This window comes from Halichoeres trimaculatus, unplaced genomic scaffold, assembly GCF_033239565.1.
Source record: "Halichoeres trimaculatus isolate MK-OKI-2021-1 unplaced genomic scaffold, fHalTri1.1 fHalTri1_scaffold_22, whole genome shotgun sequence".
Classification (NCBI taxonomy): Eukaryota; Metazoa; Chordata; class Actinopteri; order Labriformes; family Labridae; genus Halichoeres; species Halichoeres trimaculatus.
In genome coordinates, this window is record NW_027437200.1 from 13,831,312 (window position 1) to 13,847,516 (window position 16,205).

Below are 16,205 nucleotides of genomic sequence, written 5' to 3' on the forward strand. Positions count from 1 at the left end.
CAAACATCAGGGGGTTAAAAAACTTATCAACTATACAAAGTTTAAATTCATGAAAATATGTTAGAAAAAAAATCAAAGCGTAAAAATAAAAAATTACTGATTGAATTTCCAAAAAGTAAGAAAAAAAAATCAGTTTATTCCATCTAGTTGAGCTGATGTGTCTGTAACTTTTTGAAAGAATTGAAATAAAATAAATAAATAAATAACCCCCCCCCCCCAAAATATATATATATATATATATATATATATATATATATATATATATATATTATTAAAACACTCAAGGAAAAAAAATTACCCAGGCTTTTATTGCTTATATATTCAATGGTAAAATGCAACATGAGTCATTAATGACAAACAAACAACCAAAAAGCCAAAACAGAAAAACCAACAGACTGTTACTAAGCATGTTGACAGAAAAAAAGTTCTGAAATTGTTTGTATTTATTCATTCACCCTTTTTTTTATTTGTTTATTTATTTATTTTTTGTTTGTTTGTTCATTTAATTACTCTGTGGGTAGTATTTTATATCATTGAAACCAAAAAAAGATTGGATGTGCTTTTATTTTAGCACAGTTGTAATATTGGTTGTATCTAAATACGTTGGCATATTGATATCTGTGTAAGACTCATCCGCTCAGGAGTTTGTTGTGACTTTTCTCAGTCACTGTCAGATACAAGAGTTAAAATCTTGACTTTTTTCCAGGGTTTTCTTTTCAGTTCAGATCTTAATGAAAAGCTCAGCCACAAATGTGCTTGTGAGTCTGATTGATGTTGAAGAATCTTAAGTTCCCCAGACAGCACAGAACTACAAATCTCAATTTGACAGCCTCCTTACTAAAAAATGTTGAGTTTTTTTTTTTTTTTTCTTTTTTGTCACATCAACAAAACTTCAAAGGGCCTGTCAGGAAATTTTGCTTGAACAATTTATTCATACCTAGTTAGGGTTTACTTTCATGGTCTGTGTGGAAGCATATTTTCTGTTTCCTCTGAGAGCTTCTCTCTCCGGCAGATGGAATAACTGAAATGATGTCGGATCGTGTCTGTTTTCAGTTTCTCTCAGTTAACTGTCCTCAATATGTTTTTAGAGGAAAATAGCTTCAAACAGGTGCCTCTCTTTAACTTTTCTCAGAATTACCTGTGATGAGATCAGAGACACTCCTGTGACTGTTTTAATTTACCAGACTGCTTTAATTTTCTAAAGTGTTAAATTGATTTTTTACTTCATATGAAACTTGAATTCCTTTAACCCTGTGTACCAAATCATCCTTGTTCTTCCCACTTAGCATGGGAATGTCAGGGGTTTATTCTGCACACCACTTGGTGCAGTTTAGACAGTACATTGAATGCCACTGAGCCACAGTCTAATCCAAGCAATCACAGCACATGGACAGATTCCCAGGAAAGTGCAGTAGGCCGTGTAAACAGCAGAACACCTTGAGTACATCTGTTTTTGCTGGCTGCAGCAGTGATCCCAAAAATTCTACGGAAATGAATGTCTTCTGGACATCAGCCACAGCGTAAACCTGGAGATTTGATTTACATGTATGGAATTAGTCGGCTTTTTTCATCCATCGTGTCCAAAAATTCTTGATTTCAGCAGGAACAGGCAGAACCAAGCTGTTTTGTCCTTCAAGCTTTTTCCTGGCAAAATGCATGCTAGCATAAAGAGCAGGGGATTTTCTAGCATCATTCACTGCATCTCTTTTTGTTTTTCTTTCAGAAATAGATATTGTTAGATTTGCTTGCCAACACTGCAGATCAGCGTCATCAAATTGTGAATTGCCACATGGACTTAGCGGCTTAAAAATGCAATAGTGTAGCAGAGGGGATCTGGAGTCTGGAGTCTGACCCCGGCGTAATTGCATGCCAGCACAAAGGATTTAGCCACTAATGCTTTGAGAGAGCACACGGGGGAAAAAAGGGGGTATGCTGACACATCACAGATGGTCCTCCACCACTCTCCCTCTCTTCCTCGTCCTGTTGGTCAGCTGTTGTCTGTCTCGGGCCTTGTAAATCACACCAGCCATGCTAACTTGGCTAAACTCCACACCGGCCCCCACCCGGGGAACTATTTCTAAACCAGCTTGTGCTGATCTAATGGGTGAAATCAGCTTTTATTTTTAAACAAGTGCAGTGTAATTCATTTTCCACACCCCATGACGTAAATTACATAAAAAAATGATGGAATCTTTTTTAAGAGATACTAAGTCTAAATTTGCACGAGTTCAAACAAGGTCCTTATTGTTTCATTAGTGTTGTGAGTTCGATGCTAACAGGCCCTGGATTTGAACCCAAATTCCCTTCGAGGGGCTATGTTCTTTGGCTGGATCAGACAGTCAGATTGGTACACAGGGGGCCTGAGGGCTCTCTGCCAGACTAGCTGCTTTGATACTTCCTCTCCCAGCACCGGGCATTGGACCTCATCATGACCCCTGTTAGATAACTTGTCTTTGCTGGGGAGATGGGGAAAAAAAAAAATTGTAGCTGTGTTTCAAAAGAAATCCATGACAGATGTTAGCTCGCTCTGTTTCGCTGACCATCTGGGATTGATGGCAAATTTTACTGATTGTGATTTAAAAATGAGACTTATTTTTCTTTTTTTTTTCTTATTAAGGTGAACAAGGGCGGACATCTCCAGATTTACAAGATGAACACATGCTGTCTGGTCTTCCAATACACAGGTAAAGGCTTGTTTTTGTACATTGCCATTTTTAGTGAACTATTTATTTTTGTGAAGTAGCACAATAAAAAGAAAGACAATGGACAAGAAAAATATAAATCAACATACAGGATAATACACAACTTTTATGCACTGAAATTCACACAGAGAAATGCCAAATCTATGGCATAAACATTTGATATGATCTGATAAGGTAAATTAAAATATTTAAAACTCTGTCCACTTGCATTGTTTTTTTATGTGTTGGACCTGTGGGCAAGAGTCTAGGTCTTAGAATAGGGAGTGTTGGCGTTACTAATTGAAGTACCTTTAAAAGAGATAAAGTACTGACCAATGACACCAACAGGCTAAGTATTGCAGAAAAAACAGTCTCTATGGAGAGCAAAAGCAGGTGGATCACAGGAGCATTGTAGCTTTGATTTTCTTGATGATGCCAAAAAAAAACAAAAAAACAATCAGCAAAAGGTATTTTTAGTATTCTACTTTAACGAAAATCACATGAAAGTTGTTTTAGCTGATTGGTCATAAGACTGTGAGTAAAGTGGTAACTGTCAAATGGGTTACCAATGGGTTATCACGTCAGCCATAAGGCTGTAATAGAACATGTTATATACTAACTTTGTCACAAGTTGAAGTTGTGTTGTTTTTGTTCTGCTGCAGAAGAAGAGCCTTCAGATACACTCCTGGGATCTTGGAAAAGAACAACGGCTTGGACCCAGAGCGAGAGGAAAACGTGGATGGTAGCCCTGTGAGCCCTGTTCCCCCCTACTTAGCAAAGACCAGCAGTTCAGAGTGGAACAGCTCTGATGACCTTGCTGGACCGTTCTCTGAACAAGAAGAGACTGGCAATGCTGCCCTTAATGACCCTTTCTCGCACAACTACCCCCCGCCTTTACCTCCAAAAACCTTTGGCAGCAGTCACACAGACCTGTCTGGCGTCCACACACAACCGCTGGAGGTGCCAGCGAGGCTGAGCCCTCGTCATGAACCCAGAAACGGCCTGTCCCCACTCTCGCACACCACCTTGCGGCGCTGGATCGAGACCCCTGCCGAGCAGAGGCTTTCATCAGACGCCAGCTCCAAGTCGGGGTCGTCAGACCAGGACAGGAATGATCTGTCGGCCAGTGAGAGTGATGAGAGGCTACCAAGTCCAAATCCAGGACATGAAGACGGTACAGACTCCCCTGGTGTCACAGATATGGTTCTTCCCACAACATACTTCTCTGTGGATAACTGTATGACAGACACTTACCGAGCTAAATACCACAAAAGACCTGCTCTGTACATGAAGGCAGAGGACCACACGTCGTCAGGGGAGAGTGATTTAGAAGTGAAGGGGCTACCTTTGCCAGATGTTCAGCCATCAGAGCCTTCAAAAACCAAAGTGGAATCAGGTAACAGGTTTTTCTTGATATCTCTCAAACTCATTGAATGTCTGTTCTCCCTTTTCTGGATTAACACAGTCTTTCTGTTTGTTTGCAGGCTACTCAACCACAAAAACTACTGCAAAGTGGAACCCAGTCACTCCAAAAGGACTCGATGAGCACGGTTTCCTCTGATTCTGGCTCGAGCATCAACACGATCCAGCAACCGGATGCCCAAAAGGAATCCCTGCACTATGACTGCTACACTTCTAACTGGGATGTCAATTTTCTCCATCAAAATAGCAAAGTTGGACCTGAAACTGGATGCCAAAGAAATTGTAAAAGAAAAAAAGGAATGCTGGTGTCCTGAATAACTATCTTTCTGTTCTGGTATGAACTACTTTAAAAGCTTTGAATGAAAAGTGAATTTGCACAGAAGAAAGCACCAAAAAAAGGAAAAAAAGGTACAGAGAGAAAAATGCCTAAACGTTTTGCTGGTGATGACGTTAGCTCAAAAGCAAAGGGTTTGTATGTAAAGAATGTGTCACAAAAAGCCACTTTATCACACAAGAGATTATATAACATAAACTTTTTTGTTCAGTTTTTCTTCACTCCATGGAAGCTCTTATGTTTTTGTTTCTTAACCACTCCTATGTCAGTGTTATTGGATGCTCATCCCTGTTTTCTTCTTTTCTGACACAATATTACTACCTTTCAGCAGTTTAAGAGGGTTCAGGGTTCAGGTCAGTGGGTTTCCTCACATAATTTTAAAGGTAATTAACATATTAGACACTATTTTGGCACATCTCTAAAAATGGATCCCAAGGATCTGTGTGAATGTGATGCTCCAGGACACCAGATCACATGACAGATATGAAAACTGAAAACCTCAGATTCCTCTCGGTACACAGGATTTATTGTCCTACAACATTCTCTCTGACTCTCCTTTTATAAAATTTTAAATTCATGAACCCATGTCTCACCATCCCTGCTGGGTGTTCAGGGACTATGCTATGTGGTTATAGGTTTATATATTTAAGATAATCGGTTCAAACGTACTCAAGGCACCTTCACTACTCTTCACATCCCACCTTGCTTCAATATTTCCTGTTTTAAATGTCTTTGCACTGTACTCCTGGTTGATTATTTTTATTTTTACACCTGTCACAGCTATTAACTTCAACTGTTTGTCTATATCTGGATTAAATATTCACTCTTCTGCCCTGTTTCTTCAACATTTGTCATCTAGAGCCAGATGTGGTTTGCTTTATTTTGAAAGGGTTATTAACAATAATTACACGTTGTAAATTTAAGTAGTGGACTATTTTTTGGTTCAAAATGTTTTCTATATGCAGCAGACTCTAATGCACAGTGCCTTTTGTATTTTTCTATGTCCTGACAAAATGAAATTGGAGCCATGATTTGTACAATTCTTTGATTTTAAAGATTTTTTGTAACATTTAATTTTATTTTTATTGATTAACAATTGGTAAATAAACAATTTTATTTAACCATATGTGTGTCATGGTACTTTTTATCAAGAGCACAAACACTTCTAATTATTGGATCTTTGTTATCCAAATAAAGAAACAATTTGTCAAATTATCTGTATCTAGATTTCCCATTGATCTACATCTTTCAAAGCTTACAGTTTCCTATCGATTCCAAATGCTGGTGAGAATATTGAATTCTGGGTAATATAGTGTTTTGCTGCCACCTGCTGTTGTGTATTGTTAAGGCAACTTTTACTTTCAGGCACTGGCTGCTGAATTTCTGAATTAACCTTTGCTCTTTGGTTTCCTTCCCTTCCTCCCGCCATTTCCTTTTCCTTTCCTTCCTTCATCCTTTTTCATTCTCTTGTCCCCTTCCTTTCTCTTTTCCTCATTTTCTCCTCCCTCCTGTCTTTTGTTTTGTCCTCCCTTTTTTCTCCATTTTCTCATACCTTCCCCTTTCCCTTCCATTTTTATTTCTTCCTACATTTTTTAACCTTTTTTTAACCTCCCTTTCCCCTACCTCTCCTCCCTTTCTCCGTCCTTCCTCGCTTACCTTCTTCCTCCATTTTCCCTCCTTCCTCTCCCATCCTCCCTTTTCTTATTCTCCTCTCCTTTCTTTCTTTCTTTCTCCCCCCTTTCCTGTCTTACTATCTTCCTTTCTTCCTCCCTCTACCCTCCTTCCTCTCCTTCCTTTCTTTCTCCCTTTTCCTTCTTTCCTGTTCCGTCTCTTCTTCCCTCACTTCTTTTTCCTTCTTCTCTTTTCTTTCCCCTCCTGTCTCACTTTAATTTTTTGCAAAAACAACAACAACAAAAAAAAAAAACATTACTTCTCAAAGACACATCTGAGGGGTATTGCACAAAAGTAGGATAAATACATCCAGGATAAGTAAGCAGGCGCGGCTTGAATAAGCCTAAACTGCGCTTTCTCGGATTAATTGGTTGCACGTTTGCCGAGCCAGGATGAAAAGACGCGGCTTAGTCAAGCCAGGTGTGGATCATTTGGATAAGTGCGCGTTCACAGCCTTCTTAAGAAGACCACGAGATCGATCACAGAATCATAGATTGAAAATGGAACAAGGACGTGCATCTTTCTTCACGCGGGACGAGCAGGCAATACTTCTTCAACTATATGAAGAAGGAAAACATATAATCCACAAGAAAGGCAACAGGAGTGTGGTTAAAAAAAAAGCAGAGGGGGAAAAAGCCTGACAGTTAATAACGGACCGGCTTAATGCGCAAGTAGCGCGAACATGTGAAATTAAGAAACAGTACTCCGCACACTGTCATAATTACAGTTTTAGGATGCGAAGCTGATGACTTTTCAAGTCCGCTAATCAATACCTACTTATGTTTTTTCTTTAATGTGGCCCATAGAAGTGCATGTTACTCAGGTTATTTGAAGTATAATTAAGTTCAAAGAAAATTTCAACTCTGTGTCGGTGTTATCTATTGAATCAATTTATCTTATGTTGTGTTCTGTGTTGTGTTGTGTTGTGTTCTGTGTTCTTTTTTAACCTGTTTTTGAATGAGTATGTGTGTGTATGTACAGCTGCTGAACAAGTGAATTTCTCCTACGGGGGATCAATAAAGTATCTATCTATCTATCTATCTATCTATCTATCTATCTATCTATCTATCTATCTATCTATATATATATATAAATATATTTATATATATCTATATATATATATATATATATATATATATATATATATATATATATATATATATATATATATATATATATATATATATATATATATATATATATATATCATCCCTCATCTGTCATGAAGAACAAACCTGTCTGGCCAGAAAAGAACCTGGCAGCAGGTGAAAACCAAATATAAAAATATTCTGCAGTCTGGTAATTTACTTATGCGTAGCCCAAAGAGCAATTATAAAATGAAGTGATACATTTGTTGTCTGCTGAGAAAGAATTTCTGTACGATTTTAGCTGTGAAAAAAAGACACATCAAACCAGCACAGGGGGTGGCCCACCAAGCCAGGACCTGACCCCAGCAGAGGAGCTGGCACTTGACTTGAATAAAAGGAGGCCAGTGATGGAGGGGATCTAGGGGGGACTGTGACAGATAGTGATATACATATTAATTAAACCTCTGACAGCAATTTGACAAGCTGTCTTTATTAGTATTGCAATATAACAATAGGGCTGACAAAGAGACCGAATGAATGAATAGAAAGATTGTTTAAGTTAGAAAGTGGAGTCAGAATGATGTGGGACCCTTTCACTCCGAAAGGTGGAGTCCTAAAACAGGACGCTTTCCCTATTTTCAGGAGACAGTTCAGACAAAGTTATATTCTGTCTGTCCTCTGTTGTAGTCCATTTCAGTGGTGTGATATTTTTATATTTCCTTTGTTTCCCCTATTTCTCATTCTGTAGGTTTAGGGTTGTTTTTTTTATTTTTTTTACATCCGTTTGGTTTAGTACCAATTTCAGTAAGGCCTGTTTTTTTTTTTCCATTTTCTTTATAATAATTTTAATTTTTATTGTGGGACTTGTATTTATAAAGAAAAGATTATCAACTGTCTGTGTTAAAAGTTATTTTTGTCTTCATATAATCTGTGCAAATAAATAACACTGAAGTCAACCAGCAAATGCAATGACTACAGTTGTAAGATTTGGGTGCAGGATGATTAAATGATGTAATGTGTAGAAAAAGCATGGAAATGCTGTAAACCATGCTCATTTCTTACATTACAGAGAGCAGAGCCAGCACAGGATTAATCTTATCCTGGTAGTTAGCCTGGTCTGGAGCAGGCTAGCTGCAGAGAATAAATCACCATGGTAACTAGTCAGGGATAAACTTGGCCAGCTTTTGTTCAACCGATTTGAGGCTAACTTCATCCAGGATAACCAATGTTTGCCAGCTTAATCCCTTATCCTGGTTTTGTGCAATACCCCCCTGGACAGCAGGGTTTTTTTTGTTTGTTTTTTCCTTACAAAAAAGTATTGATGCAGCAATTCACAAGTCTATTTTGAACAAATGTTTTTGAAAATGTGAAGTTTTCCAGGTTTCTGGTTTTTGTTATAATGTCAGTGTTGTCTGAATCCTTTTAATGATCCCTGAATTATCATCTGGTCCATCCTGATGATTCATAACATAAAATACATGGTCATACCTTTTGAATCCTCTAGAGGGGAGTAGAGAACTTTGAGGCACTGAGGAAGCTGCAGCTTTACTTTGACATTCACAGCGTATTAACTTTGAAATGATTTCATTATTAAATTTTGACTGATATTTCAAGATATGAAGCAGGTGGGAGTGAAGGAGTATCCTTCATTTATCATTGGCTGTAAATAAAGATCAATTGCTCTTCTGTTGAGCAGGGTTTTCTTGAATTGTCTTCAATGTGAATTTTAGCAAGTCGAAGCAAGTTGTCCCTTTAAATGTCTTCATCATCTGACAGGAGCAGAGAATATGACTCATTCCAGCTATTCCAGGATTTTATTGGCATTTGAAATGCCCCAAATATAAAAGAAGAAAAATTTTCAAGATGACATGAATATATGGATATAAAATTGATTTGTGTTGTTACCAAAAGGCAACTTTATAACAAACTCAAAAAAACAAACATTAGGAGTGGATTTGTACCCCTGAAACCTGTGTCAAATGAAAATGAATCCAAACTTAAAGGAAGAAACATAGATTGTTTTGATACCATGACAGACTGAAAGGGATTGCTCCAAGATTATCTTGAGGAAATGGAATAAAAATACACGATGCAATATTTTCTGATATTTTTGGCAATGTTCTGCCAGTCAGAATCTCTTCTTCTCATTGCATGGCATGTCTATCATATTTTTGGTTTTGCCTTAAACTTAGCTGTCTTCTCACTGAGTGTAAAGTGTGTGTGTCTTCTCCACCATCCGTCAGAGAGTGGGACTTGGCCTGTCAGCGTCTGTTCCTCCTCTGCAGCTGCCGTACTTCATTAGGGGCCATCAGCTGAGCTCAGTGCTCCACTGTCAGAGTCAGACTTCTGTTTTTTCGTTTCTCCTCCCTTTGCACTCTTCTTTCTGCCTCCTTCTTTCTCCCTCTCTTGCAAACTGTCCCTCAAGCTCACTCACGTCCTTCATCCTCATGTGATTTCTCACCCTGTCAACTTACCTCAGCCTGTTCCCTCTCGCAAAAATTTCCCCTGACCTCACTTGCTCTTTTTCCTTTCCCTCAATTTTTGCCCATTTTCTGTTCAGTGTTTTTCTTCCAGTCAACATGACTCTTGTGTTGATACTAGTATGAATATAATGCATTTAAAGAATATGACTCATATCCCATTATCAAAACAAGTGTAACACAATCACAGTTTTGTAGAGGTGGAGTTTATTCATAATTAACAGGACAAGTTTGAAGTTGTGTCCACCACAGTTGCCCCAAGTCGTGGAGAATATGATGCAATGTATCTTTAAGCCACAAGTAGAAATATCCCAGCCAACATGTATTTATGAAGTGGGCAAAGTGTATAGGCCCCAAAAGGGGATGCATGTGGGTTAAGTGGGCATGGGCCAGAGCTGGTAAGACTATGTGGGACCCATATGGGATATGTAACCTGGGTTCCACATGCTATGCCCAGTTGGGCTGTCTATTTTGGGCCCCATAAAGGATACACTTAAGCTAAACTGGCATGGGCTGGAGCTGGTGAGTTAACTACATGCTCAATATAAAGTGCCAATAGTTGAAAAAATAAAAATGATAGTAATAAAATACACGAACTATGCCGTTTTCTGGGGACTGTACTGGTTATTAAAACTTTAAAGAGTATAATTTATGAACGTGATTATTTAATGGTCAAAGCCTGACACTAATGTCACTTCTTCTGAACTGTAAAAACGGCACTTGCCTGTGAATTTCTGCCATAAAATCCTATATTTACCATCAAGAAAGCTTACGTTGGAGCCATAAATTATTAATGTCTTTTCCAGATCATCCCAAAGACGTAATTCACCAGTATTTCCCCATTTTCTTAACGTTAAAAAAGTATTTGACGCCGCTCAGACGTATTGTGAAGTGGGGCTTAACGGGGAGTCCCTGAACGCAGCTTTGGACGAGCACGTGCAATACGTAACTGCCCAATTAGGAGCACCTGGTCGCTGCGTCGTGTGAAACACAAGGACAACAACAAAACTGACAGTTTGCCTGCGTGAAATACAGTTAGAAAGCAACTGGTAGGCTTTGCCATCGCAAATTTTATCCTATGAAACGTAATAAAAAATATAAAGAAGAAAAAAATACGTTCAAATACAGTAACGTCGACGAAACTCAAATATAGAGCTTGCTTTCCACTTGTTTTATGGGAAGACTCAGATTTTCAAGACCACCTAGGCCCAGGGAAAGAGCATTGAGAGCCACCTCTTGTCCACATTGACACTTTCTTCTTGGTGAGTCCTTGTTCTCTTTAGTTTTATCTGTTTAGGTTTAACAAAGTGTTTTTTTTTTCCTTGACGCTCATGAGTTTTAAGTAGGCCCTTCTCTAACGTCCTCCAAAAAACGTCCACAAAAATCTCCAGGTTGACAGCATCAGTGCAGCATTTGCACTTTGACTTAACGCTTACTTCGTATTTTGTTTTTGCTTTTGAGGACACAACCTCTTTTAGGAACTGTTATGAATTCAAGTTATCTTCGACTTGTCAGAGCAGGAAAATTACAGGTGTTTTTATGATATTAATTAGGGCTAACTCAGCCATGTTTACACAGTGTTAAACTTGTGCTGTTGGTGTATGACAACACAAAACATCTGCTGTGAAAAACCAACAGTTCTCAAAGTGCTTATGAAACTTAATGTTCTCTGGTAGAAGGTGGAAGAATATTTAAGCTTTGTGTGTGGTCAGAAGTTGTTTATTTAGAAGCCACTGACTTTGCCTAAGGCCACCTGGTGGGTTAATAAGAATAAATACTTTTATTCTTGGGTTTCTGGTGAACCTGAAGTGCCAACAGAGTTGAATCGATTTGCACGCTGTAACTGCTGGAGTGTTGTTGTTGCCTATGTTTGTCTCTCACTGACCTTTTCATGATAGCAGAGAATATGTACAGCTTTATGTTCCAGTCGAAGTAGAATCATTATTACTAACAGTACTGCATCTTTACCTCACTTAGAAAAACTTGAGCACTTACCATAATTCCAGACTACAGCAGCGTTTAACCCATGACTGATTTAGACATCAGGTGCAAAGTGAACATGAGGTGAGACTAACAGTGAGTTTGAAAGTGGTATGCCACTTTACTCATACTGCAGGGGAAAATTATGGAAAATTATGAAGGACCAGCTCAGCTCATGTGACTGATGGATGCCCTGTAGCTGTATGCGAAGCCCCCACCACTTCCAATATGGCTATGATAGCCAATATGCTTCAAAAATCTGTTTCAGAAACAGACTGGTGACGTCGAGGAGACTATGTCCATTAATTATACAGTCAATGGTTGAAACAAAACCTCATCTGTCCCTCAGTTGTCTCTCGATACCAGCTGATAGGTGGTCGGTTTTCTGCTGTGTTACCTGCTGCATAAACATCAGCAAACTCTGCTTCCTCTTAGGGAAATCTTCTCAGTTAATGCGGTGATAAAAAATATGTCAGGATTAATTTGTGGCGAGATCAGGAGATGGGTGGTTTTAAGACCAAATTGACATGTGAACAGCATTTTAGCTCAAAATATTTCTTAACCTATGTTTTGAACAGTTTTTTATGCACAAAATTTTGGCTTTTCTGCACCACTTTGAAATTTGAATCTAGTCTTGTGTCTTCTAATGTGTTTTTTAAATTATTGGTGTACATCAAAGTGATACTCTGGGATGGAACAAGTTGGGTCCTATCACAAGGTTTAGGGCAGAAATTATCCCTACAGCAGTGTTTTTGTGCAGCAGAAGCCCAGAGCGCTCGCACCAAACACCCCCTCCCTGCTCCTCTGCTGGTTTCCTCTGCACTCAGACGGGGCCATATTTTACTTGACCAAAAACACAAATAAACAGACTCCCTGTCTCTTCATCCTGGCAGACTACCTGCATTTGTTTATATCTGGCACGCCGCGCACACGGACTGATACAATAAGCGGTGAGCGCCTCGTAGCCAGCTGTGGCTCTGCAGCGGAGGTTGCGCCGTTCTACGACACCATGAGAACTAGAGCCTTATTTAGCGGTGTTTTTGTGTGAAAGTCACGTGCTGAAAAATTATCTAAATAAAGCGTGAATGCAGACTGATATCAGATTATTTCGGTGGGAGTCCGTTTATTTTTGTTTTTGGTCAAGTAAAAAATGGCTCCGTCTGAGTGAAGAGGAAACCGGCAGAGGAGCAGGGAGGGGGTGTGTGGTGCGAGCGCCCTGGGCTTCTGCACACAAAAACACTGCTGTAGGGGTCATTTCTGCTCTAAACCTTGTGATAGGACCCAACTTGTTCCATCCCGGAGTATCACTTTAAAAAAGTAGTCTATGCACAGTCTAAATGTAGTTTAGGGAGACTGGCCAATACCACTTGTTCACCAAAGCATTCAACCTAACCATCCACTCCCCTCCCCATTGAATTATTATTATCATTATTATTATTATTATTATTATTATTATTATTATTATTATTATTATTATTATTATTATTATTATTATTATGTCACAAGATGTTCATTGGATTTTTTTTTGCACTTTACAGAAATTGTGAAATTTCTCTCCTTTGTGTTTCATGTGTATTGAAAGTATGATTGTTTGATACCTCCATGATGACAATAGCAGTCATAGTAACTGTCCACAGATAGAAAACAATCCCTCTTTACATGCAGTGCAACATTTGTCCCCCAAGTTGCATGAATTGGCACTATCACACTCCATGGTACTCCTCCCAAATGCCAATGAAATACTTTCATATTGCCCTGCATGCTATTTGGCCACACATCAATTCAAGTGCTTCTGTGACGAGAAACTTCACAAAAGTCAGATTTTAAACTGCAGAATTTTTTTTTTTTTTTCGTCGACAGTAGCGTGCCAGCTAATGCTAGCCTCAGGGTAACAATGTTTACCACTGTTTGGGCACGCTGTCAGCTGCTTCACTCTGAAGTGCTTCTTTTCAGTCACACTCAGGGACTCGGCTAGTGATGTAATCGTCTTGATTTTCTTGAAAAGAAAATGTGTTTCTTTTTTTCTGTTACCTGTTTTATATTTGGTTTGATGACTGTCTGACTTTTGAGTGCAAAACTCATGTCTGACAGGTTACAGAAAATCAAGAATGTAGAATGAAGGTGAGTTTTCTTGGAGCAGAATATTGAGACCACCTGATGAAATTTAACTCTGGCTCTCTAGGAAGAAGTACACCTGCTAGAAAGAAGCCCGTCACTCTCATTCTGTAAAAATGCATTTGTTGCTGCTGTATTTTTCTTATGCGGTCAAACTTTACCCCCTGGATCGTTGTTGTAAAGGGCAGCAACATTTATAGAGTGATGAATTTCAGCTGTAAGCTGCGAGTTTATTAACATCTCAGGCTGTGAGGGGAGGTTGTTACTGTGTCCCGTTTGAGAAGACTGACAAAGTGGCTCAGTTTGAATCATTCACTTTTATGTCAGGCTCGTAAGTTTGTAGAGGACTTTTTGAGTGTTGCCTTTATTCTACACTTAGTTTAAACTTGAACCTGAAATTCAGAATTGCTAGTTAAACAGAATGAGGTGTATCACTATAGTTTTGGTGAACACTCTGTTTTCCTCCCCTGACACCCCTGTCTTCTCCTCGGACCCCCTGGTTCCCAGATGTGGAAATGTGTGTTACCACACACACATAAAGACTCGCACACACACAGCCTTGGGGTTTCTGTTCTTGTTGTCATCCTGACAAGCAGTAGGAACAGGATTATGGGTAGAGACCCTCTTACTTGGGGCAGAAGAAAGTGTGAAATCTGATTGCTTTGGAAGATTTGAAAAATGGGATCCTGTGAGGTCGATGGAATTCTAAATATATGAGCAGCTGAAGATGTATAGCAGGAGGGTGTAGCTCTGTTCCAGAGATTTTCTACATTTTCAGGCTCTGGAGAGCAGTCTAATAGAGGACAGAGAGATGAAGCAGCAGGGCGCATTGCTGGCCAGTGCTACCTTTCCTCCAGCGCTTCTTTGGAAAGTTTAGTTTGGTTGTTGCTGGAACATTAACGTGACATTTTATATTATTTTATATTAGAATTCATATCACCAAATAAAGATTTAAAGAGCTCTGAAAGTTTAATCATTGTCTTTTCAATAATCTAATACATGATGATGGTTTCTCTCTGTCTTGATGCTTTTTATCATCTGTGTAATCTCTTCAGATGTTTCTCTTCTATCTGTACAAACATCTGCATTTACAGGACACATAACAATCAGTATCTAAAGCAGCATTATCATAATCCACCACTGGGGGGCATTAAAGCATTGTGTGTGTGCTCCACTCTATCCTGAGGCTATTTGGCTAAGACCCCTTGCCAGTTTCCACCACTTCCATTTACGAGCTTCTTCCACTTGCCTGCGTGAAACCAAATCACTATGATGATGGCACAGTGCAATGAAACGCTCGCAGTGGAGTGAGAGGAAAGAGCTGTCGCGCTGGAAATATGAGGGCAGGCATAGCAGAGCATTTTTTTATTTGTTTGTTTTATTCCAGAATAAGGACAGCAGTGTAGACACACGTTCAGATTTGTCACATCATACTTCTCTCATGTCTTATTAGAAAGCTGCAGTTGCTGAGGTAGAGGCTTCAGGACCACCTGCTTTGCAGCATCACACAGAGATTGTTGTGGTGTGCTCCACTTGCTGTTTGCCTCCTCATCTGTCTCCTCCTGTCTCCACGTCTCCATAATCCTCATATTTTTTCTAATATTTAGCTTCCTGCTCTGTGTATTTCCAACAAAAATGGTGTTCTTTGACAACATAATGCTGCTCTGTTTGCTTTTGTGGCCTCTTCAGACATGTTGTTTAGTTCTCCACACCTTCCATGAACTGTTACAGGCTTTCTCACCTGAAACAAATCAATATCAAGCCAAGACGGAGACAGAGGCACAGACTATACACTGAAAGCTATAACCAGGGTGAGAATAAAGACAGTGCAAGAGTCTGAATAGGGGAATGTGTCTTTCATTAATAAGCACTAGCCCTTAACTTTTTCTGCCTCTGACTTTTGAGTGTTTCTAATTGCAATTTTAGAAAGTCTAATCCTTCCTTTAGCTGAGAAAACAGTTTTTTTGTTCCATCCATAATCTTCCTGCCTCACACAGAGGCTGCTCTGATTGCATGCTAGTGCTTCGACCCCGGCAGATCGTTCTGAAAACTGGTTCGGAAAACTGTTCATTTCCCTCCTTTTTTCTTTTTTCCTTTTCTTGCTCACTTTTTCTTTTTCTGCCTTGATCACTGAGCTCCTAAAGTTAACATTGAACTGTGAATATTAATGCAAAAAAGTAAAGCTTTATGTGTTTGACCGTGTGCTTAGAGTTAAATAGGTTTAATGTTAGATATCTTATGACTGACTATATGCCATAGCTGTTTCTTAAAGTCGTTGATATGAATAGTTTCAGTTTGATATCCATAAATATCAGCCTTTGGAGCTGGTTTTGTTGTAAGAAAGCTACAAATCCTTTTGATATGTGGTTAAAGGGTGTGTACTATACCTAGGGATGGGTACCTTTCACGTTTGAAACGATACGGTACCGATACA

The 16,205-nt window shown here is 39.0% G+C and overlaps 1 protein-coding gene and 1 long non-coding RNA gene across 4 annotated transcripts in view; both read left to right on the top strand.

Moving 5' to 3' along the window:
* usp53a (ubiquitin specific peptidase 53a) overlaps window positions 1-5,461 on the top strand; it is a 42,932-nt gene extending 37,471 nt beyond the window's left edge. For all 3 annotated transcript variants that reach the window (XM_074662125.1, XM_074662128.1, XM_074662127.1), the window contains 3 exons: window positions 2,618-2,684; window positions 3,344-4,077; window positions 4,166-5,461. In XM_074662125.1, coding sequence (XP_074518226.1) covers window positions 2,618-2,684; window positions 3,344-4,077; window positions 4,166-4,242 — 878 coding nt within the window. In that variant the 3' untranslated portion in view covers window positions 4,243-5,461. The remainder of the gene's footprint in view (window positions 1-2,617; window positions 2,685-3,343; window positions 4,078-4,165) is intronic.
* A 5,191-nt stretch (window positions 5,462-10,652) lies between these two features.
* LOC141811047 (uncharacterized) overlaps window positions 10,653-16,205 on the top strand; it is a 104,353-nt gene continuing 98,800 nt past the window's right edge. Inside the window, exon 1 of the long non-coding RNA XR_012600142.1 lies at window positions 10,653-10,938. This is a non-coding gene — a long non-coding RNA (uncharacterized LOC141811047). The remainder of the gene's footprint in view (window positions 10,939-16,205) is intronic.